This window comes from Python bivittatus, unplaced genomic scaffold (genome assembly GCF_059951505.1).
Source record: "Python bivittatus isolate LINGU-HERP-01145 unplaced genomic scaffold, Pbiv_v1 ctg000260_np1212, whole genome shotgun sequence".
NCBI classification, from domain to species: domain Eukaryota; kingdom Metazoa; phylum Chordata; class Lepidosauria; order Squamata; family Pythonidae; genus Python; species Python bivittatus.
The window spans coordinates 1,577,337-1,603,255 of NW_028277055.1; the positions used below are offsets into that span (position 1 = coordinate 1,577,337).

Sequence of the window (25,919 nt, forward strand, 5' to 3'; positions counted from 1 at the left end):
ATGACTTCGGGGATGCTGCAATGGTCAAAAGCGAGAGGACCAGTGGGAAATCACTTTTTTCAGTGCTGCTGTAACTTCGAACAGTCATTAAATGAATAGTCCTAAGTCAAGGACTACCTGTGAGTGAGTGGACACATTGCAGAGAACAATGACTTCCTTCCTTCTCAAAAGTCTGTCCATCTCCAGTGTGGAAGGAAGCCATAGCCTATGAATGCTAAAAGGAAATGAAACAGCAAATATGATACTAAATCAAAGAATCCATAATCATGTTTCTTCTCACAGAACAAAACTGGCCAGACAGTATCCACACAAGCCAAGTGTACACATATTCTTAAAATGGCTACACTTTTGTAAGATTTCAAGTGAGAACATATAAGACCTTGGAAGGGGGGTAGAGTATCAAAATGTAAGACTTTCTGGACCTGCAACATTTGAGGTCTTTTACTTCTTTTTACATCCCTCTTCATACAAGATCACACCATGGCATACTATCCCGGAAAAAACACTGCTGAGGCCTGCCATAAAGGAACCGAAACCAAAGCTGTTACTCCAAATGCCACTGCAGAGCACTGATAATCAGAAATGAAATGGAGGCTAATCAGCAAACCTGCTTTGTCTGAAGCAATGACAAATATCACAAGAAAGTTTTTCTCTTTACGTTCTCTGAAAAAAAGGGCAGGCTACTACTGCTGCTAATCTAAAATATGTATATGCATCCTTTGATTTAAAATATCCAAAGTAGCTTCAAGTACACACAAAATATATCCTCACAAGTGGTGGCTTTCTCCCAATTCCAATAATGGCAATATTTTTATTTATTTATTGGTACCTCTTGCCTTTTCTCCAGGAGCTCAAGATGGCATACATAATCCTCTCTCCTCTAATTTTTCCCACAACAATCTCCAACAAAGTGGGTTGGCCTGAGAGAGAATGACTTGGCCAAAGTCATCCATTGTGTTTCCATGGCTGATACTGGACCTGATTCTGGGTCCCAGTTTGTAGTCCAACATCTTAACCCTTACACCAGACAAGACAATATTTTGATTGTTGACTGAATCAGGGAGCAAACGAAACAAGTAGAAATATTTCAGACGGTTCTATTTGTACACACCATTTCTGTCATTTATAACTCAATGCTCACTATGTCTTACACTGGGCACATTTGTAATGTGACTGTTTAGCTGGCATATACTGTAACAAAACTAGTTTTGTCAGGAAGCTGCACTGTGGTAGCTGACAAAAGTAAAAGTCAAGCAGAGATGATGCAGATGCTACAATGTGGCTAGGAAGCCAGAGATAAAGACACAGTGCACAACGGTGCTGCCAACAGAGCCTTCTGGCAATGCACACTGAAATCTCTGCAGTCCAGACAGCTGGAAAAATCCTTGCATTGTTTACTGGGAGAGGTTACATTTTTAAGAATACAAATCCATTATGCATCACACACATACCATGCTAATTAGTCACTATGTGGTACAAAAAACGATGTGCCATTACACATTTTTGATGAATGAGACTTCTGAGATCTAAGCAAGCACCTCTTGCAGCATTTAAGAATAGCACTGTGTGGATCAGTGCTACATTTTTTTACTTACCCTTTATCTCTTTGGTGAATTTTACCCGGTGAGAATCAGTCAGAGGTCGTGGCTGTTCATCAATGTTGTGAATATCAAGAACTTCACACATGAACTGAATTACAGGTTGTGCTTTGTAGAAGGCAGTGGCAGAAACTAGAGAAAAATAAAATTTAAGGAAATAAATGTTCTTCAAAGCTGTGAAGAGTGAAATAGTTTCTTTCTGGTCATACAATCTCTAAAATGAAGGATCTCATCAACTGGGGGGTGTATATTTCATCTCAGGTATTCTTTAGAAGTCTGGTAACACCTTTTCTGACTTAACACATTTTATTAAAAGGCTTAAGTTTTTGTAAGTTGCATCTCACAAAAGCTCCTGCCTTTTAATAAAATGTGTTAGTCAGAAAAGTGCTGTCAGACTCCTTTTGCCAGACTAACACAGCTCTCCTCCTACAAAGCCCAGGGATTCTTTGTTTTTCTTCTAATTTATTCTGTTTCAGAGGCTGGCATCAAGACAAGATGCAGTGGCAAACATGACATCAAATATGCCAATCTGTAACACTGGGAATTTTTAACATATTTGGTTGTGAGAGAATTATCATTACAAGACTGATGTACCACTTAAACAGTTTCCTTCACTGACATAATCACTAAGTAGGAAACTTGTCTTGTATTTAGAGTGGCATCCCCACACTTAAATTATATCATGAATAAATATTGACTTTGCTATTGCTAAGCGGATTCCACATTCTCTTATCAACTCCAATATTTAAGTGTATACCCTACATTCTTTCCAGCTCCAGTTTTTGGACAAAAGCATTTTAATATAATTGTATTTCGGGATGGCTGAAATAGTTTTATGCTTTTCAATATTCTTCAGCTGATTCAAATTTATTTTGTTTTTACTGGACCTAATATTCACTCTGTGATCTGGAATTCCTTTTTTGAATGAAGGTGAGGTCCAGAAATTTCCAGCCAAATAGAATTAATTTAATCTGGAATCTCAGTAAATGATTGTGGTTAATATTGGAAATACAAAATCATACACTCAATTCCCACTTAATCATGGAGCAACCTGGCTGACGTTTGGCTAGTTGCTACATTTGAGCCTTTCTTCCTTCACAAGAATGTTATAAAGATTATTTATTTAAATTTATTAGCCATCAAACTCCAGTGGACTCTGGGTGGCATTCAAAACTAAAAATCATTAAAACAACAGGCAGCCCAAACTAAAATACTCTGCTAACAAAACCCAGAAAACAAACAGGGGCCATTAAACAATGACAAATATCAACCCCAGGCCTGGGACCAATACTGGGGAAGGGGATACCACATATCCTGACTTGAACTTTTGTAGGAAAGGCTAGACATAAACACAATAAATCAATAAAATAAATACTTCCACAGCAATTTAAAATTTCAGGCTAACGTTAAACATTTTCTTTTAGAGAGAGCAAGTTAAACACCGCTTAGCCTTTATGTTGGTCTGAGAGAACTGGAGAGAAGGAACTACTTCATTATAAAGTAGAATACTGTTTTAAATGATCTAGCCATAGTTTAGGTCTAGCAGCTTCTAAACCACAGAACCAAAACCACCAGAAGCCAAAAAATCCCAATGCCTGGTGATGCGTTCTAGAAGCTCCTGTAGGGATCTTATCTGGCATCAACATGGGCAACAGACAAACAGGATCCTCAACCTGTCCCTCAGGCCAACCTTGCAGACAGGTATTCACACCCCATCGCTCCAGAGCAGGACTCTTGGTCACAGCTAAGTTATCTTTCAAGATCATTGCCACTCCCCCTTCCTAGGGACCACAGCTGCTGCAGGATCCAAAACTAAGGATGACAAATCTCTGTGAAGCCTACACCCCTGATTTCACCTAACCAGGTTTCAGTAATACTTGCCAGATCCAGCCACTCATCACTACCAAACTGTTCACCAATATGATTTTATTAAAAACACACTTGAGGTTTACCAGCAGTAGGGGGTCCTCCTAGATCTGTGCTGTCCCCTAAATCCTCAGGTCAGTGTGGTGGCTAGGAGTACTTATTTCCCTCTGTGAATGATCACCATCATTCATCTGTGGATGTGCTATTTCTTTAGGAGGGCTGACCCAGTGTCAGCCTTTTGAGGTACACTATGTCATGAAACACCACAAGAAATACTAGAATTCTACTTTACTGATATTGATACTGTGATTCCTGAAAGATTGGCAGAGCTTCTCTTTCCCTATCTCTTATACCAAAGAATGTTAAGGCAGGGCAATCTTGAGTTTCTTCCTCACCCTATTCTACCTTTCCAGGCCAAGCTGATATTTTTGTGATGCCTGCTGCACTTTTTCTTCAAGGCTATCTCTGCATTCCTCTGCACCTGGCTACCATTATCCATGCAATGGCTACTTTCTGATTATACTAGTTCAATAAGCTCTGCATGAAATCATTTGTATTCTGATTCTGGATTGGGATTTCATGCACAGCAGAGCAACTTCTTTGCAGCAATCTATTGAAAGTAAGCTATAGATGCACACCTCATATAGATGAACTGGCCAGCCCAGTGTCAAGAGGTATCCATTACAGGAGTGGAATACAATGGGAATGGGGGCTACCTGTTACCCATGGCACAACACAATATGTGGGAAACCCAGTGCTAAAAACTCTACTCAGGGATGCCCTTAAAGGAGGTCAGGAAAATGCAACAGGTCCAAATACAGCAGCCAGGCTTCTATCAGGGTACTCAGATAGGAGCTTTCAACATCTGTCTTAGCTAAGTTGTACCATTCAGGCCTTCCATCTGTTGCTTTCTAGGAGCTAAACTTTGCAGACGAGGACCTTTTATATGTGCTGCCCCTGAAGCTCATTTTTGAACCAACAGAGGGCGCCACCAACATTCCGGAATTCTCACTCCCACCTTGTCCAGTCTTTCTCATGTTTCAAGGAAAATCATCAAATTTTTATTCTTTAGCTTTCTCCAGTAGCTGTGCTTATTTTGCTGACCTCATGTATTTGTTATCTATTTTTAATTGTCTTGTGGCTTACTGCACTGATGCAGTAATTTTGTGACACTTGTTCATGACTGTATACAATTTTATACTTTTATAAAGTTGGGTTCTTTTATTCTTGTTCTTCATTATTATTTATCAGTTCTATTGTTAACCACAACGGGGTGGCTTGTAGGCTGGAAGTGTGCAGTGTTTAAATGAAGAACACTTCCAATGTCATAGGATGAGGCTTCTATTTTAACAAGCACAATTAAGCATTTTTACAAATTTACATTTTCAATAAACTTGCCTGACTGGAATTTTCCCAGGAAAGCTATTAAATGGCAGTTGTAGGTTTTCTCTTGGTTTTTTTTCAATGGGGAAATGATCTGGCATGTTTAATCTCACTGACAACTCCCCGGCTCACAGACACAATTTTATGTCCTATATCAATACTGGAAACACTTTTTCCAGATAATGAAAAATAGACAATTATTTAGAAAATGAAGTGCCATTACATGGTTAAAAACTGTATTTATCAAATCCAAAGATTTGATCATTCATTTACTGGAATATTAGCAAATACAGTACCTGAACAGTACGTGTGTTTACCCAATATTAAGGGTTTTCTTCACAGAAAACAGTAAAGTCACTAGAAACAAATATTGTTAGCATACCTGAAGAACTACACAGATAAAAGTGTGTATGCTTTCTAGGGGAAGTCATGTGGAAAACTTAATTACAACTTTGTTACATTGACTTATATTGACTGAATTTATGTTTCCTAATCTGATTTGTACTGTGTCCAATACATTGTACAATTATAATATTGTACAATTATACAATCCAAAACAAGAGCTGCCATACATATTCATTACCCAAGTGAGATAGGCTGAAGGAAGAGATAAAGACAGAATGGAATATGACCCAATGACTGACCACTTAGAAACCAGCAGATGTTAGGATTCTTCCAAGAAATACAGAATTATGCAGGTCATAATTTAATCCTGCAAAACATTCCTTAAGATTCTTAAGAATACATCCTCAAGCAGCTGAAAAAAATTACCCTTGAAAGTTAAAGCGTATTTATGAGAGAACGCATCCAATATTTCTGCATTTCTCCAGAAAGTGTTTTATCATGGGAATCAGAATAAAATGTAGACTATTGAAGTGTGAATGCAATTTATTCTTCCCTGGGTTAATTCCAAGGAAAAAAATGAGCAAGGACTGAGGTTCAAGCATGGTAATATGTTTCAGAATTGCAACATACATTCATACCTCCAGTTACAAATCTGACAGAGGCATCCCTGTTATTTCCTACCAGGAGGCAAAATAATGTCTGTTTTGTTTCCCTAATTTATAGAAGGCACTGTAGAAAACTGAGATTTGTAAAACAGAAGGCCTTTTACTTACAAAACACCAAAATTAATTGTGTGTGTGCGCGCACATGCATGAATGCATTTTCATACCCTTACACAATAGCCATCTTTTATAAATACAGAACTGGTGGTTACCATCAATATTCAGCATCATTTTCCACATTGCTGGCCGAACAGACTGATGAAATCCAAACCATACTTCCCTGCCACCTCCCAACGGGTGATCGTAGCCTTCTGGAGCAGAGAAAAAGGAGCGGCCTACAGGTGTATACCTACGTAGAGACAGGGCCAGGTTCATTTATTTAATGGGTCATCATAATCTACATGAATGCCTGGTGGTTCATAATAACAATAAATAATAAAACAATAAACAATAATGAAAATAAATACAATAAAGCAAAAGACAGCACTTCAAAAACCCCACTTAAATTGAAAGGATTTGCTAATTGTTAGGTCTCATTTTGAGCCTGGAAACAGAAAATACACTTTTAGACAAGATCTTCTAGTAGAGCTTTCCTCAGCTTGATGCTCTACAGTTGTGCTAGGAATTATGTCAGTTGAAATCTAATACAAGTAGAGTGAATTATTAATCAGGAGTGAAAAATAGCTGGGTTTAGCACCTTCTGTCTGTGGAAGGGCTTCACATAAAGGATTTGGGTTTATCACCTGGTGATATACACCTATTTTCCCCCCCAAAACTGAGAAAAAGAACATGCTAAGAGAAAATAGTTTGCTTGAATTACCCAATGAATTCATGGCAGAAGACAAAAGAAAAAATAAGAGTGTTTCACACCTCACTTTCCTCAGTACCACTCAATCTGGAGTTTTACTTTTCCCTCAAACTCTACAACCTACAAGGGGCTGCCTTTAAAAAAAAAAAAAAGCAGGGGGTATGTTGAGGTAGGGAAAACCAGGTTTGTAGAACATTTAACCTTGAAGGCAATGAACTGAATTTACTAATAAACAGGTGGCAAAGAATATGGATTTTTTTTCCAAACTTTCAAGGGACTGGTGAAGGATACTCCAATCCCATTATAAATATCAGCCTCCTGGAAATGTATCTGCATATAAAATTGCTTTAAAAACACATATTTTGTCATTTCAAGATACAGTCCTAATACACAAGACAAGCAATGCAGCTGGCCTTTCTCCTGCTTTAAGTGTTTTATTGTCTGTCACTTCTTGGATTCACCACAAGCCTCCCATTGCCCTTTATCTTTTCTTAATGACATCCTTGTGGAAAACCTTTCCAATTATTCAAGAATCTTCCTGTACATTTCTACAGGAAGTAATCTGCTCAACAAACACTACTGAGAGACTATCAGTGATCTCACTAATGCAAAATGCATGCTCTCATCATCCCCCAAACCCTTGCATGGCAGTCTAAAAGCAAAACTCTTCAAAAGATTAACTTTAGAAATAAATGGCACAGGGCATAGCAGGAAACCTACTTCATGGAGGGTAAATGTCGTAGCACCACATCAACAGCATGAACAGGGTTAGTGCTGATTGGCTTGTCCAATTCCAGAGGCTCAGGTAAGGTTCGTCCCGTCAGAACTTCATGTAACAGGTGCCAGCTTACCCGGGAAACAAATTTTATTGAAACCTTGAAGGGACGATCTTTGCCACCTTCGCCTGGCAATGTTACATCCAAATCAACCTATTGGGAGAAAAAGTCATAGAACGGGAAGTAAAAGTGTCAATCTCAGTGTGAAAAGCCAAGTGATTTACCTACAGATTTTATTTCCATTTCTGTGCTAATCAATCTCCATTACATGATTTAAAGAGACCTTAATTTCCCAGTTTTTAGACCTATGGCTATTCAGTGAAGTAATTCCAGACAATTATACTGAAGACAAGGAAATTACAGCAAGTTAAATTCAAACATTTAAGGAAATTACAGCAAGTTAAATTCAAACATTTAAGGAAAGGAAATTATTTAAAACAGTATATTGAACCTTAAATATGGATATAAGATTCTATTGTAATAAAACATTCTCCCTTCTGAACTGTAAACTCAATATATTTGCAAAAAAATTTACATATATTTGTATTGGCACATCGTGAGAACTAGAAATCCACAACCTGGCCTTACAATAAGGTGCCCTCATTTACTACGGCAATTGTTGAAAAGATTTAGGTTTACTGGTTTAGGCAATGTAGAATTGCGTTATCTCCCACAGTCTTAGTTCTATTTATGTTTAATTGCTTTTAATGGTTGTTTATACTTGTTTTAACTGTTTTGGTGTACACTACCCAGAGCCACATTTGAGAGCTGGGCAACTATATACATTTGCTAAATAAATAAATATCAAGCAATTCATGATACTCATTTAAGACTGTTCTCAGTGGGAGCCTACTGCTACAGGGTGCTAGTTTTAAAAGAAATGCCTAAGTTGCTCTGAACGTTTTATTGTTCCTTACCCTGGATGTTTTATATTATTACTGTAAACTGTTGTCAGTCACTTTGTTGAAATTGGTAGTATGTAAGTCAAATAAATAAAATCCCCATGTATAAAAACTGAACAAAACAAAATTTTAACAATAATAACACTGAAGTAATTTCTTGTAGCCTTAGCTCTATTACAGATTTAAAAAACCATGTAACTATCTTACCCCAGTTGTTGCTACAGGGAGAGGATTGGCTGTATAAAGGCTTCTTTTACCATCATAAACTGGTCTACGGTCACCAAATATTGTCACTTTAAAATGCTGCACCATTGAATCTACTACCTCCCTAGGGAAATGAAAGAGGGGGGGGGGAAGCATATTTGCATTTAAATAGCATGGCATTCAGAGAGAAAAAATAAAAGAAGTTCATTATATTTACTGTAATTATTAAACAGAGTTAAGCGGTACTATATCATTAATAAAAAAAAAGTCTGAACATCACACAAGGGAGATGGAAGAGGCCTACAGCTGTATTCTCAGTACCTTTATATAGCTTTTCTATTTGAAAAGACAAAATAATAAATAATAAAAACTTGCAGTGTGTGTTTAAATGCTATACAAGCCATACCATGCTCCTGTGTTTTCTAACTTCTCTGAATTCCCTTATGCAAAGCTTTCTCGTTATTTACGTACCCTTGTATTTCTTATTACAGCAACTTCATCTGATTGGCTTCCTCTAAAGCACAGACTTTTTGTATTTCTTCAGTGTGGGTAGATTAGAAACTATCTTTACCCTGATCTGATTGTGTATTCCTTCTCTACCACATTAAAAATGCTATTTATGCTATGAATTCCCAGTATCTCTTTCAGATTAGACTATTAGAGATTTAAAAAAAAATCTATTCATTTACTAAAATTCTCACTGTCAGAAGGAAAGGCCATTTTAATGCTCTCAGTTTTACTGACTAGTGTATAACACACCAGAACCAAACAGTCCAGACTTCTAAATAAAACTAGTGTTTTGATCCCACTTCAATCTACTTTTGAATCAGATGGGGGAGGGGGCAGATCAAAAGTAATTTCTCTATAGTCATGAGTAGACATCTAAGAGAAGCAGGGGACCTGTTCATCTTCTCAGGAGCTTTGATATCAACCACTGCATTTTAAGATCAGATGATATGGCTCCATTAATTTTACTCACATTTGGCTATTATATACCTCAAGACGATTCTAAGACTCCTGTTCTGCACATCAAAGTTTTCTTATGGATCACATTTTGTCACAGACATCTATTTTGTCTTCTGAGGTTTAACAGCTACTATAAAAGAATGGCAGCCTCCCTTGCCACCCTTGAAAGGCAGTGATGAACATCGTCTCATGTCAGCTCTGAATTCGTAATTCTCTTCATGCCCATTTACCAACTTTTAAAAACATATAGCCAACATGTAGTCATTTTCTTTAGAAAATGTCTTATTTATGAAATTTGAAAAGCAATTGGTTCTTTAAAAAAAAAAAACGACCTGCAATTGACCTTTGAAACAAACTGGAAGTTAATGAAGATGCTAATACAAGCATAAAGTGGATCCTATTTAGCTAGACCATAACACCATGGACCATTTGATGCTTCTGAAGAGTCTTTAAAAACAGGAATCTTTGAATGTACTATAATTTTGAAGTTAACAAAGCATGTGTAAAAAGGCACTTTATCCATCTGCAATGGAAAGTTGGAAAACCTCTAAGCTACAAACAGTTAAGTTAGGTTGGCTCCCATCCTTTTGTACATCCTGCGTTTTCCACTCAAGACTGCAGCTTCATCAAGGTTCTCTAGAGATGCCACTCCTTGAATGTTTTCAGTTATTGAAACTAGGTGATGCAAAGTATGGTTTCTCAGGAGTTCAGAGAATTATAGAGATGGAAAAGATAGGGATCTTTAATTCAAATTAAAGCATCCCTAACAAAAAGATATCCAGAAGGAGCTCACCAACAATCTTGGTCATTGGTTTCACTGCTGAAGGACTCTTACTGTTTTGTGATGAATTCATGATGACTTTTGTAATTACTGCACTGTTTTTCAAGATCACTGGAGATTAAATGCTCTCTGAACCTCTCTAGGTTCCAAGATATTGACAGCAGACACACTGGTCTACAGCTTTTGAAAAGGAAATATTCTAAGTCACTCTTGAACAGCAAACAGACTTTTGTGTTTAATATTATTCACCTTGAAACTTCAAGATATGGTAAACAAAACATTAATCTGTTGCATAACCACAAGAAGGGTGGTGGTGAGGAATATGGAGGGAGGGAGGTCTTGAATAGAAAGTGGAACAAAAATCTAATACAAATAAATAATACATATTTGGTATCATAGCTACATAGAATTTTGTTGGCCATATAACCTTAAAGTTGCAAAAAGTCCTTTTAAAAATATATATGATTTTAAAATATGTTATAATAAAACTGTTATTTATCTACGCTTTTCATTTATAACTAAATTTTTTTAAAAATTATATAGCAATGCCATTCTTTAAAATTAACAGACCCCAATGGACTATGATCATAGGATCTAAACCCAACTCTATCAATTTGTTTTTGACACACCAAATTCACTGAAATGTCAAAACACATATTTTCAATATCTCCTAAAGACCAGTGTTTAAATAGCATGGACCAATATTACAGAAATAATAAAGGAAGCATTATGGAAAATCTAGCCGTGGACACCCATTGCATAGCACATAAACATTAGCTGATGAAACTCCTGAGCAAGTATGAAGTCAGTCAGCTACAAGAACATGATTTCACATGATATGGATATTGCAGAACCAAAAAGATTTTGAACTGAAGGCATTTTCCTTTTAATTTACACAAGGTTACCTTATTTGCCTAGTGGACAAAATATATTATCCCTCAATAGGAAGAACACCATAAACTCTGGCATTAAAACTGTTCCATTCAGAGGACTTCAGGATTCTGTTTTCTTGAAGTCAAACTCGAGTTAAGTTTAACTACCTGTTTTCAACCATTTAGGGGCCAAGAGACAGAGTCCTTACCTATGGGTTCAAAAACTGTAATACATGAAAAAAGTTACCCATGTCTATAATTTCCAGTTAGTTCTAATAAAGCCTTTATTAAAATATAAATCTAAAACTGGGATTGCTTATGGACACTGTGCAGTTTTGTTTACTGCACCTTAAACATACAACTGTTAGGATTGGAGAAGATGCAGAAAAGAACAACAAAAATGTCAAAAGGGTTGGAAAAATTCCTATGATTTGGAGTTCTCTGGTATAGAAAAAAGACAAGTTAGAATGATGTATATAACATCATGGATGGTATGGTGAAAGTGAATAGAAAGCTCTTGCATAAAACTAGAAGGATAAGTTGTACAATGAGGCGGAATGACAGTTGATTGAAGACAGATAGAATTTTTTATTTTACCGTATATTGTTGAACACTGAAATTTGCTATTACAGGACTCAGCAACAGCCACCAATTTGGACAGTTATAAAAGGAGATTAACAACTTCATTGCAAAGCAGTTCATGGCCTTTAGTCAAGATGATTGCTATATAGTATTGCTAGTAACAGTGGCAATTTGCCTCTCAAAGCCAGCTGCTGGAGAACAAGGGCTTGAGGTTACTATTCTGCTTATGTTCTGTCTTGGGCTTCTCAGAGGCAACTCTTTGGCCCGTGTGGAGAAAGAATGCCAGTTTAGATTTAAGGGCTCTTAGCCTATTCAAATCTAATCTGCAACTGGCTGACTTTGTGTTCTGATTAATATATTAACAAGCATTTTTAAAAGTTGACTATCAACTAACAAAAAATATGAATCATCTAGTAAAGCAAATATATGTTCAAAAAACCCCATATTGCTCTAACAGTACTACAGACATGGCCTTTCTTAGAAGCCCACAGTATAATTTCAGTATACAAAAAGAGTGCTAAGAGACTAAACCAGATTCATGATGAACATTAACTTTCAAAAGTTATATTTAATTTCAGTTTGAATTCTACTTGCTTCCATATTACTTAAAATGCTAATGAATCTTAAAACAAAGATGCTACTCACTTCTACCACGTTCTACTTGCTCTGTCAATGCTAAAGACATATGCTGTTTTTACAAATGAATTTTAATTCCTTTCCGGTATGTGGGTGTCCATGTAAAACAATGCACGTTCGAGCTACAAATTCCTGGATCCAGAGTAAAATATGTTCTCAGCATCAGCTATTTTTTTAAAAAAGTCAAGAAAACTATCAAATGAAATATTTTCTCCTCAAACAAGAGTGTCTGATCAGCACTAGCTATTGAAAGCATCTCACTTCATCAGCTAGTCAGTATTAGTAAGTTAAAATAATATTACCCATGGTAACTTACCTGTTCACTCTCCTAGGACACTTATCTGGCTTAATATCCACCTCATAGAGGTAGACGTCAATCTTTGGGATTTCAACTTGGAAGCAGTTGGCCAGCAGTTTAATAGGTTTTCCCATGGTGCCATAGCCAGGTCGTCGGGGCACCATGAGTAGGGGCTGAGCCCCAACGGTTCCTGCCAAATAAAATAAGGTATAACTTAAAGTTGGAAGCTGAACCTGCTTTAGTGATATTGATGCTATTGCTAGAAGAAACATTGAGAATTATCCCCTCCAATACATTTGCACAAATATTTTCTATCTACAAGAGGTGGCTGACCTACCTAACCTGAGGTGGCTGATTCCCCAAAAGCTAAGCAGTTAGAATTGGTTAGTACTGAATGGGAGATCACCAGAAAATTCCAAGGCTGTAGACTAAACTGGAAAGTTAAAAAAAAGAAAAACACCATCCTGAAACAAGGCAATAGCAAGTCATCTTTTGTATTGACAACAAGAAAGCATTAATCAAACTGGACTCAAGGGAATTTTTACCTTCTTTTACATTACTTTTTTTCCCTCTCTAACACTAATTAGCCATACCTTGGATTAATTCTGCCCTGAAGTCATTTCATTGCTTGTATTTTTTAGTCCAGCTATTACCATGCATTTTCAAAAATAATACTTCCTTATAGCTAATATGAATGCTGAATTTTGCCATCTATACCTTCATTATTTTTATAGTCCTTCTCCAATTCATCATAACTCTGAGCATCCATTATCTCAGGTTCAGGAAGCCACACCTTTCCCCTTATCTCTATCTTCCCCCAAATCTATCCCCATATCTTAGACCTGAAGCTCAGAATTTCAAAGGCTAGTTTCAGATGTCTTCTGCCCTTTAGATATCTGTTGTGGTGGTGGTTTATAATTCTACTGGATTTACAGTAAAAGAGCAGAAATATATGTACACTGCTGCATAAAGGAGTGCAGGCTCAGTTCTCAAGCTAGTAAGAACGATTGATTGCGTCAAAAGGATACACAGCCTTCTTTAATAGAATAGGAACATTAATTAGCCTCCCTTCCCCTCTTTTATGACCATGATCTAATCCACATACTGTAAGTTTTCCAAAGTAGTTAACCATGAAAATGTTTAGGCTCAATTATCAGTCCCTAGTATGAACTGAATTAATCTGATCACATTTGCTTTGTCAGCAGAAATATTTTTCAAATTAATTCATGAGAAGCATAACTGCAAAAGCATTACCCATCTGCAAAAAAAATTAAGAAAATATAGTAAAATAAGATGTGAACAGGTATAAATGAGAAACTTCACTGCTTGTAGGGGTCAATTTCAGTACTTTAAGAATTTCACTTGGAGAAAGTGAATTGTATCATACAAAAACATTTTCATTATCCACAGTCAACACTCTCAATCTTTTGTGTTTGTGTCCAGCATTGCAGCTATGCTTCCTATAAAGATCCCTTCGACAGGATAGGTACTGACATTTTCATTCCACTATTTGTGTCAGCCATTAGTGAAAAAAAGTAAAGAAATGTTGAACATTACTCTGGAGTTCTTGGAATGATTCACAAGACAAATGTCATTTTTATTTGTAGACGCGACACAATCAACCACAACCACCACTTTCGTATGCCTACACATAACAGAACTTGCACATATTCCCACTTACTAATTTCAGCTGTTAATATCACTGATGCATGGTAAAAAGCAATAACGTAAATTCATTCTAAAGGGTGTTCTGACCATGGTTTCAAAGGCCATATTATAATACATTAAACTTCACAGAGCTTTCAGAAAATTCTAATAAACACAAGACGTAACAGATAAATCCAGCATCATGTCATATGAGAAAATGCTTTTAAGACGTAACAAATAAAACCAGCATCATGTCATATGAGAAAATGCTTTTGCAATGTGAGCACTTGGGGTAATCATTCTATAGAGATTTATTTATGTAGTAATTTAAACTACTAAGACTTTAAATAGTTCTAACTGGACTAAAAAAAAATCAAGCCAGACAAACATTATCTTTGCTAGTCTATGATTTGCATTTACAAAACATTAAAAAAAAAAATAAAGTGGTTGCAACAAGTCTAAATATTTGTTGTCACTACATTTGCTTCTCCCTGAAAGAATGAGACCCCTTTGGAGGGAGCTCTTCTCTAAATCATGCAAACACCCTACTGGAAAAATGCATTCTGTTTCACATTCACAATTTAGACACAACAGGATCATTTTTAAAAACTACTGCTCACAAAAGAATTTCAATAAACAAAGCATGCAAAGGCATGGGAAGTAATTCCATTGTATATCATTACAAGAAAACATACAACTATCGGGGCTGTACATTTTCAAATAGTTGTACATTCTTTGAAATGATTTGGGAAAAGTGCTTTGGAACTCTTTATGAGCACAGCATTTTTCTGCTGCTAATTAAAATAGACACAGTTTTTTAAAACTTCTATTTGAACCTGAAAAACATGCAGCTGCTTTAATTAGTATCAGGGAGGTACTTTTTTCATGCAAGTTCAAAAACAATTTTTTCAAATCATTTCAGAGTGCAAAACTCTAATAATTAAAGAGAACATTCATGCTAAACATAGTTTGTTCTATTTTTACCAATCCAATTTTGAAAATAAAAAGACAAAATGCATAAAAATCTCACAAAGCAGAAATGAATGTTCAATATAAAAGGCGATTCCTTTGTATGGTGACTGTGTATGCTTCTCCTATGAAAGTAAATTACAGTGCAGAGCATACTTGGGAAAGAGAAGGGTTATGGTGAACACAACCTTCTTCTAAGGAAACCATTGAAGAGATCTAGAATTACTTAATTAGCACATCACTTTAAACAGGTTTCTGGTTTGTCTTTTCAAAACCATCTAGGAATACTAAAACAGGATTAACTCTGGTTAACAATCCCAGCCTAGTTTAATAGCAATAAGTCAGAAATCATACTCTGGATAGTACTTTGGTTGGGTTCACACAACACATTTAACTTTCTCACTGAATTAACCTATTTTCTGAATTAGCATTACCCACAGAACAATAAACTAATGAAACTGGGGTCAAGATGCTAAACCAGAAAAAACAAACACCATTAAAATTAATGAAGTTTAACATATTGTGTGAATGCAACCATTATGTTTTTAACTTATCTGGCTAATCGTGCCAGCATGCAAGTCATTTGGCTAACCAGATGCTCTACAAAAGCAAACAATGTGTGAAAAAAAACCCAACCAGTTAGGTATTGTAATCTTTGTTTCTGTCAGCTTGTATCATTATAAGACAGTTTATAAGCCACTATGGCCGCACAAACCTTATTCACCTAACCCTTGTGATTTTTTTAAAAATCAAACTAACAAGCAACACTCAGTTCCACTCCCTTCTCCAACATGTAGCTTGGTTTATTTACTCAAGCCCTTTCATTTACTATACCATTCCTTTATTTTAGATATGCCAAACTTAATGCTCCTTGATCACTATTGCTTTCTATTACTATTATCCTAAATAATATGAGCTGATACACATGAAGGTGAGGGTACAGAATTCTAATGTGTAGGATATACTTTATAACCTAACCATGCTTTAGCCATGGTTAAGCTGTAAAATGATAGTTAATAAAGGATACATCTAATACACCCAAGCCATAATAGAAATATAGAAGGTAGCTTTCATCTCATTTTTTCTACCTGCATGAACTAAGCGATCCCTGGATAAATTTGCAATATCATTCTTTCATCCTGGAAGAAAAGCTGGATATAAATGTATAGTAGCAAGAACCTGAAAATTATTCAGCTTATTAAGCAAGCAGAAGCAAGATCACAAAAGGCCAAATGACTCACAAGTCAAATCTATACGAGTGACAATTCACATTTGGGGGGAAAACCAATGCCCAAGAGGGAATTTACTATGTTGTCCTACTGCTCATACCATCATGTACAACGTAACATTTACTGAGGGGAAAATACATTAAAATGCGTATTAGTACAACCTACAATTAAACTTTTCAACAATCAAGCTATACATAACTTGGAGACACACACACACACACACACACCTGCTTGTCTCAGAAGGCTAACTAGAGGACGAAGAGAGAACACAATCCATAGTCTAGATTTGCACGCTGCATTAAATTGTTGTTTAATTATGGTTTATTGAATAAACAGTCAACCAGGTTCAAACAGACTAAGCCATGATTTCCGGTGGACGCATGGCAAGCTAAACACATCTCCGTGGAGAGCAGAGACAACGACCATGGCAAAGACCAAAGAACCAATGAGTAGACCAGTTCTTTGGAACCTCTCTGGATGAGAGGACAGGAGATTGCCCACATGTGCTCCAGACGGCTGCTCCTTGAAGGGAGATGGCAGGATAGCTCCCTCCAGCAGGTCTGAGTGCCAGGAGATGAAGGGATTAATCATCAAGCTCACAACCTTGGCCAAAGTTTGCTAACCTCACTTCTAATCAATTTTGGAAAGTGTTTACTTAAATATCTTAAGACTATTAGAGTTCTTCAGAATGACAAGTCTGAAAAGTCACCTGGTGAGTGTATCTTTATTCCTGAACAAAAGAAAAATTAACTAAGTTTTAAGAACCCGAAATAAATGGCAAAAAGCTAAACGAGATTTTGAACTAAGAAAGTTATAAATGAATTAAGGGTCCAGACAAATTTGGAATATTGAATTATAGTAAAAGTTTCACTATAACATTTTGGAATTAACTATATAAAATGAACAGCTTTTCACGAGAACCAGAGTTATTTTGACCACCGCAAGTTATAACAGAGAAAAGAGACCTTATGATTGAAATTGGATACTAGAGGGGATTAAAATCCAGGCAAAAAAGAAAAAAAACAATTTGCCTTTAGGATTGGGATTTACAAAATTACACATACTGTAACATTTGAAATATTAAAGGAGATCTTCAAAGAATGGGGCCAGAAATTAGTAGCCACGATATCAACAATACCAGTAAGGATGTCTGCTTCTATGGATAGACTATGTCTAAAAAATGTTAATTAATCTATGTTAATGATAGATATGAAACAAATCTTGCTTGATGCAGAAATAGTGGAATCAGAAGTATCACATAAGAAAAAAGTGTGGATTATAAAATAGACAAGGCATCCAAACTGGAAATACAAACGAAAGGAAAAAGGGTGGATTACAGGATAGAGAAGAGCCAAGAGATCAACCCTGATAAGGACTTTTTACTAGAAGTAGTTGGTTAAGGCTTTGAAAATCAAAGGGAAAAGTCAAAAGACAAACCAAGACAATGACCTGTATAAATGACTTTCCACTGGATTTACAAAAGAGCTCTGTTAAAGCCTCAAAGAAGGTTTTGCAATGGAAAGACAACATCAGAATAAATTAAAGATTAAGACTGTTAGAAGTAAAAGAAAGGAATATAAAGTTGGTCTGTCTGATCAAGGTTAAGACATGTTTTTAAGAAAGCTCTGGTAACACTTTACAATTTTTTGCTGACACCAGGACAGAAAAGTTGATGGTTTATGGTTTTGGATATAGAAGGGATGAGTTATGGGAAGAAGAAATATTTGTAACTTTATAGGGGGTGATGAGTTATCAAATTTGTTTTTACTTGTGATGAAGACTGGAAGTCACTTCTTTACATATTTCTTTTTCTTTCTTTGCACTTTTTACTCTCTCTTTTTCCAAGTTTAATTTGTATTTGGTTTTACTATTGTATTTAACATCTTTAATAAAAAAAAACTCAAGTTCAAATAGACTAAGCCATTAAACATGGTTTAAAACCAGTACTGTAACCATATCCCAAAACATACTAAACCAAAAAGAAAGACTGGCTTAGTGTGATGAGTGTAGCCACTCATTTTGCAGATCATAAATACAGATTAACATAGAGAAGGATAGATCTCAGGCATATCCCATGGATATAAGTACAAACCTGTTTTTAACAGCACTTTTGTTCCATTTAAACAACAGCTATTATGGAGAGGAAAAAGTTTTCAGAACAAGACTTCAGTAGGAAGCTAAAATGTTCTAAAGAAAGAAGACAATGATATACTGACTGATATAAACATTATAGCTCTTTTTCCCTGGTTATTGTATACATTTTACTGTAAAAAGCCTGAGCAACAGCTTTCATCATGCTATGCCACTGTATCTGTTGCCAGAACTTTGAATTCTATACAGTAATATTCCAGGAAGCCAATTCATAGTCCAGAAGTACAGCATGTTCAAAAACAGGGGAAATTAGTTACTTAGCTGAGTTACTTAAGCAGAAGGAACAGATTTTTAAACTCCTCTTAAGTCTTCCTTGATTCTTGTGTGATTGATGTATTTCCACATCTCTGTTATGTATACCTTTTCCAAAAACACTTTTCTCTGAAACATTTCAGGTCATCAAACTAAACTTAATTACTTTAAAATGCATTGTTAACACAGATGAGTAATTATATTAGTGATTCATAAAACTCCCCAGAAAGTTAAATACAGAGCCTTGCTCTGCAAACCCAATAACAGTTGTACTCATAAGTACAGTGAATCCTGCTTAGACCTGAATCCTTTGGTGGGTTCATCTTATTCTGACTTTCCTGGCAATATCTCATGACCAACATTAGGGAGGAAACATCCTTATTTAAGGTCCACAAGACTCAAGTTCACACTTCTGTGCAACCATATTTTTATTTGTAAGCAAATGGCATTTAATCATACTCTCAAACGCACAACCCATAAACCAAGGAAAATATGGGGGAGGAGAGGGAAACTCCATTATCACAACTTTACTATCCATTTCCCCAGATCAGATGTAGCTTCATTTTCAGATGTTAGTTTCTGCAAACAAAGAGTTTTTGTCTGTGTGACAGACAGAAGACAAGACATCCAAACATTATCTCTGGTTTTTGAAAACTCTTTTGACCCAGCAAGGTGCTTGCACAAGCCTTGTGCACTGGTCAGTGTGTTAAGCTATTTTGAAATATGCAAACAAAGATGCATCTGAGAACTACTGCATACTATCAGTCATCCTTAAATATCTTCTTAAATAGTAAATATCTTCTTAAATATCTAATTTTGCAGAGAATCCTCTATTCAGCAGCTGTTTGGAACCCAAACACTGAGCCATAAACTAGCCAATCACATTTAACTTTGTTAAGTGAACCCAATCTGTCTGAGTAGTTTGTTGCTGAAACTGGATTAACTGAGAAAACCATGATCAAGTTAATCACAGTAGTAGGCAAGTCATGTGAATACAGCCAGAGGGACCTAGTACCAATCCAGATCCATTTACAGTTTAACATTACACTTGAACCAATGCCAAGATACGTTAAAATATACTGTGATGTGCCAACCTAGCCCAGAGTGTGAATTTTGTGGGTTCACCAGGAGCATTAAAGGATATAATAATGGCTAATGAGGATTTGAAAGTAAAGTTGGAAAACTCTGCAGAAAGGAAAGTTTGGATAGAAAGACCCTTTCAACTATGTATATAAAATGAGTAGCATAATATTGTTTCTTTCTAGTCACAGGAGGATTCCAATTACCACTTAGCTAAGCAGGCTAAGAAACTCACCAGGATACCTAGTCACAATTTTAATCAAGTTAAACAAATTCTGTTTCCAATATATTCTAAGCATGTTTTACTACCATCCATTTTTTATACTTTTACTGGGGCTTTACTGGCTCTGACATTTACACCCATTTGCCCTAATTCATACCCTTAGGCACTGCTACAATTAAGGCAGGGCCCATAACTTTATATTTTTCCTGGTTATTTTAGGTTTTAGTCTTTAGATTCCCTGACATCCCTTTCTATGTTCTACCTAAATTTTTGCACCATAGTTTTACAGACACACCATTAATATTCAGCTTTGAAATACCTGTAGATTTTACTGTTTTTTTATTCTGCGTTAGCCATTTGTACTTATGGTTGTTATTTTAGTAGTATTTAGTAGTATGAATGTAGTATTATGTAAATCTGTATTATTGGTGTGTGTGTGTATTATAAATAATACACACACACACAAATAATACAGATTTACATAATACTACATTCATAGCTGATTTTGTAATCTTAATTATATTTATAATCTTATTGGTATTATATTTTTGCATTTATGCCAGCAGCTTAAATTTTTGCTATTCTTATAGTATTTAGATTAGACTATTGGCACAATGGAATGGCTTTAATTTTAGTATTGAAAGCAAATTTTCAGAGTCACCCATTGGGGGAGATGGACGGCCTACAAATTTAATAATAAATAAATAAATAATTTTGTTGGTCAATGGCCAAAATAAAGGAGGAGGAGGAGGACTCTGACACTATTTCAGCTTTCCACATGCTTGGAACAGTTTTGTTTTGTTTTTTTACTAAGGGTGAAGATTTTTCTAAATAAAACTAAAATACAGATAGATACAGTTAGGAGCTTAAACAGCAAATCCTGGATGTGACCCAGCAATGTCTTAGAGTATGATAAAAGAAAATCAACACATACACTGCAAAAGTTATCCCTCTAGATGACATCAGTGGCTACTCAACAGACCGTGGTCTGATTCATACAATTTGCTATGCTACACCATAATATGGATTGTTGGTTTTGGCTTAGTGGAGTTTGTCAAGTATCGTTTATGGATTGATGGGTTGAACTAGGTCATCCAGTATCACATTTTTCAAAGTGACAAGATATTATGAACTCCCAGTTAGCTGCAAATAGTGCACATTAAATATATATCCTATCAAGTAAGGAAAACTAACTTTAAAATACTTGAGCTGCTGTGAATGAACAAATATTAAAAACCCATCTATCACTGCAGGATAGGATAAAACTGAAATCTATGATGAAGGCATTTAAACATGTATGGAAAACAAATGATGTGACTTCAGATCACAACTGAAAATCTAAATATTTGTTTCTATAAGTGCTGCTACTGACTAATCTGGACTACATGATGCAATTATAAGTAACTTAAAGATTCATAATTACAGGAATAACTAGGAAGTTCCAGTTTTTGTGCAACTGTGTCAGCTATCATGTTAATAACTTCAAAAGAAAAAGTTGCTGTGTCTTCATTAAGCAATGGATTTAAACTGAAGAAAGCAGTGCTGTTATTTACATTTATTCCATTATGCTTTGAAACTTATACTGGTGTTAGTTAAGGTCTTCAAAAGTCACTCTATATCAAAAAGACATAAGTAGTTCTAACTATCCAATAATAGGTACATTGTTTCTAAGCATGCTTTAAGAGTCAGAAAGATAAAGAACAGACTCTACACACTTCAGAATCTCTCAAGGCAGCTAATCAAACGATTCCTAAATTCTGAACAAGCATACCTTAAGGCAATTAAGCAGCAGAGTTTGTCCAACTTACTTCAATCAGGTGAATGAGATTAGCTTTTATAGTTTCACAGAATTTCAGCAACTTTTGTTTTCAGTACTGATGTTTAAATGTACTACACTATCTTGACTCATACCTGTGCCTGCCAATATATAACAGAAAATGCCATTTTCAGGGGGAATATGTAGATTTCTCCCAGTGAACCATCCACCTTATGCAATTTTTGATTTCAGATAATTGATTGTAAGAAGCTCTAGCATATGTCAAAGTATCTATTTCAAAACAGAAAGACTGTTTCTTCTATAAGTATTTCAGCTCCCATCCCGAGAACAATGGTAAGATACTAAGTGCCCCTCACCATTACTATACCCAGGGATCCTCACTGCCACAAATACACCTTATCTTCATTCTACTGAAATGATGCACCAGACCACACACATGCAAAAGTTCATAATATTGACTGGCATTTGTGTATGCCAGTGTTTTTTAACCTCATGCTGGCTGGGGGATTCTGGGAGTTGAAGCTTACCCACCTTCAAGTTGCCAAGGTTGAGAAACACTGCCCTATACCAATCCACCTCCGAAGCACATACAAACTCTGATCCCTTGCTTCATTCAATTATCTCAACTGTTCTAAATCTTCAGGTCCATAATTAATGGGAGATGCCATTAAAAAAAAGGAGGCTACAACAGTCATCTGTTTCATGGCAATGCAATGTTCCTTTAACAGATAAGCAGGGGCTCCACAAAACCTAAACAGTCACCTTTCCTCCCTGTCCAAACCTAAGTATGAATCTCTACCCCACTCCTCACCTGATGCACAAAGTCCTCATTGTCCTGTACCCTCAAAGTCAACTTAACTCACCCATCCTCCCATTTTAACCCCTTCCCCAACCTGCCATCCTCCAGAAAAGCTGGCTAAACTCCCATAGCTCTCAGCCAGCACAATAGAGGGTGGTGCAACTGGGCAGAATTAGGGAAGCTGTAGCCCAACACAGCACTGGCACTGGCTTGGGGGAAAATGTCTTAAGGCTTAGGCCAGGGGTCCCCCAACTCATCAACCTCTTTGTGAAGTTTCCAACTGTTCAATGACCCCTAAACATTGATTATATAAAAATAATTTAATAAATACTACATTAACTAAAATTACTGTTACTACTACTATTAACAGAGACAGCTCAAGGCTGCTTTCGCTGGCAGCTGGCCATCCAACCCCAGGGAACATTGTCTCGCCACTAGCCACCTCACCTTCAGGACTAGGGACTGGCGTGGAGCTCTATAGAGACCCCAAAAAATTAACTGACCCCAATCAACCTTCCATCATTTATCGACCACTTACTGATCCCCAGCCACTTACTGCCCCATTTTAACCCCCAGCCATTTATCGACCCCTTGGATAGACCCTTGAGAGTCAATATTGACCACTTTGGGGAACCCTGGTTTAGGCTAAACAACCCCCTTCGTTCTGAGGACCGGCCAGCACGTGAAGGCCAATTCTGGGAAGGGCCAGGGGTCCCAAAGGGCCCCTCTCCCTCTTGCGCCTCGCGGACAGTAACGAGGCCTTCGGGAAGGCCTCCCGGTCTCCCCCCGAGTCCGCCCCTTCAGAAGCCCCTCCGCGGGCAACCCCTCCGCCTCACCTGCGCTGCCGATTTCCATTCATGGACTCGGCGCGGCCGCTCTATCGGATGGGGGCCGCTCCGGTTCTTCCTCGTCCTCTGCTCGCGCCGTCCCGGTCCGGACCGGCCGGGCCTGAGGCAGCAACGGCGGATCCTCCTCCTCCTCCTCCTCCCAGCCCCAAGTCGCGCCGCCTTTTCTTCCTGCGCTGCCGCCTCAGCCCAACCCGGCGCTCGGTCAGCTGGAGGCTCTGGAGGCGGCCGAGCAGGCGGAAATTGCGTGGCCGCCCGCAGCCCAGCTCGCCCGCTCGCTCCGCCGCTGACTGACTGAGGGACCCGAAGGATCCCAGCTCTGAGGAGAGCGTTCTTCGGCGCTCGAGGGCGCGCGCATGCGCTACCGCGCTCTTCCCCCCTCGTCCCGGAAATCCCCCCTTCTCGACTCTTTGGTAAGGAACTGCTCTTCAGCCTTCCTGGGTGCTTGAGAGAAGAGAAGAGGTGACGATCTATACGCCTGACTCAGTCACCGGCTCGCGCGCATGCGTATTTTGTCCCCCGTCCGGGCGCCGGAAGTTCTTCCTCGACTTCAGACTCCTGCTCTCTATAGTTCCTTCCTCCCGCGCAAGTTCGCGCTTCCCTCGCTTCCCTAACTTCGCATGCGCGCTTCTGTTGCTAGGCCGCTCCTCCGAAAGAGGAGAGGCGGGATTTTTTTTTTTTTGCAATTGGTGGTTCTACGCGAGTGCTCGAGTTCCGAGTTCGAATGTCGCTTGCTCCTGAATTATTATTCACTAATCAGCAGCAACAGCTTAAACGTTAAATGAACGGAGGGATTAACTAGCATTTGCTTCTTCATTCCTAGCAGCCTCTAGAGTTTGAATTCTGCAACCAGAATTGCCTCTCTTTTCTCCAGCCATCATAGCTGGATGGAATAAGCCAATATAACTGGTTTACACATTGCATTAACCAAATGTAGTTTGCTTGCTGTACCGTCCTTTCCAGCTGTAGTTCCATTTTTTTTTTAATCAATGACTTGGATGGCCATTGGAATACTTACCAAATCTGCAAATTAAATGAAAACGGATGAGAGATCTAACCGTAGAAGTTAGAAATAACATTAAAAGCAATCTTGGCATGTTAGAGAAATGAGCTGAAAGTACCAGAACAAAACAAATCAAGAAAGAAATCTAAAGCTGTTTATTTAGGAAGCAAAAATCAAATGCACAGATATAAAATGGGTTTTTTTTAATATAGTAAAGAAGTTACCATTTGATCCTAGAATAAAAAGGTTGGAGAAGGCTTGGAGATCTTCTACTCCAGTGTTTCTTACACTTTTTGCTCTCCGGACCCCTTCCCACTTTTAAAAATTATGGAGAACCTCAAAAGAGCTTTTGTTTGTACCGGTTATATTTATCAGTATTTACCATATTAAAAATTACAATGGATGCATTTGTAGAATATTTATTGAATCGTGTAAAAATAGCAACGTTAAACCCATTGGATATTAGCATAAATTATTTTTCATGAACAAAACGTATATTTTTTAACAAGAAATAATGCGAGGGGTGTTTTAAACTGTTGCAAGCATCTTCAATATCTGGTGAATAATCTTGATTTAGCGTACCCCTGGGAGGGTCTCGTGGGACCCCCTGGGGTCCTCAGACCACACTTTAAGAAACGCTGCTCTAGTCCAACTCCAGAATTCCCAGACAGGAATTCAAAAATACAGCATCCCTTGGAGTTATTTTAATGGGATATGGGTTTTATATCATGGAGTCCTTGGGGCTCCTGAGCTTGGTAGTTTTCTTGCAGACATTTCACTACCCCACTAGGTAACATGACCAGTGCACATGAGGGTGGGGTTTGCTCCATTTATATTCAGTAGCTTGCCCTGCCAGTATTGATTAGGGGTTATTGATTAGGGAACTACCAAGAAGAAAATCACACCCCCACCAACACTACTGTATATAAACATTGTCCTGTAAGGTGTTGCTATTCTTAGGAGTAACGTTGGATTACAAACTATGAGTTAGAGTGGGTGGGGGGGAAAAAAAGTAGTTTTAGGCTGCGTTAACAGAAGTACAATTTCCAAATCAACAGGAATTATCAGCCCCGTTTTGTTCTGCTTTGGTCAGACTCTGCTGCATTATCTCCACTTCTGAGCACTATATTTTAAGAACCACCATTTGGAGAAATTGGGACAGGCTGAGAAAAGGGGAAGGAAATGATCAGGGCCTAGAAACCAGGACCCAGGAACAGCGATTAAAGGAAGTAGGAATGTTTAGCCTTGAGAAGATGGAGGAGAAA

The 25,919-nt window shown here is 37.4% G+C and overlaps 1 protein-coding gene across 1 annotated transcript in view; it reads right to left on the minus strand.

The window, feature by feature from the left end:
- LOC103066307 (protein argonaute-3) overlaps positions 1-24,150 on the minus strand; it is a 49,600-nt gene extending 25,450 nt beyond the window's left edge. Inside the window, exons 1-6 of the mRNA XM_007435167.4 lie at positions 23,643-24,150; positions 12,698-12,869; positions 8,548-8,668; positions 7,383-7,591; positions 6,067-6,203; positions 1,596-1,730 (exon numbers count right to left, since the gene is read on the minus strand). Of these exons, the coding sequence (XP_007435229.1) occupies positions 1,596-1,730; positions 6,067-6,203; positions 7,383-7,591; positions 8,548-8,668; positions 12,698-12,869; positions 23,643-23,661 (793 nt within the window). The 5' untranslated portion in view covers positions 23,662-24,150. The remainder of the gene's footprint in view (positions 1-1,595; positions 1,731-6,066; positions 6,204-7,382; positions 7,592-8,547; positions 8,669-12,697; positions 12,870-23,642) is intronic.
- Between the last annotated feature and the right edge of the window lie 1,769 nt (positions 24,151-25,919).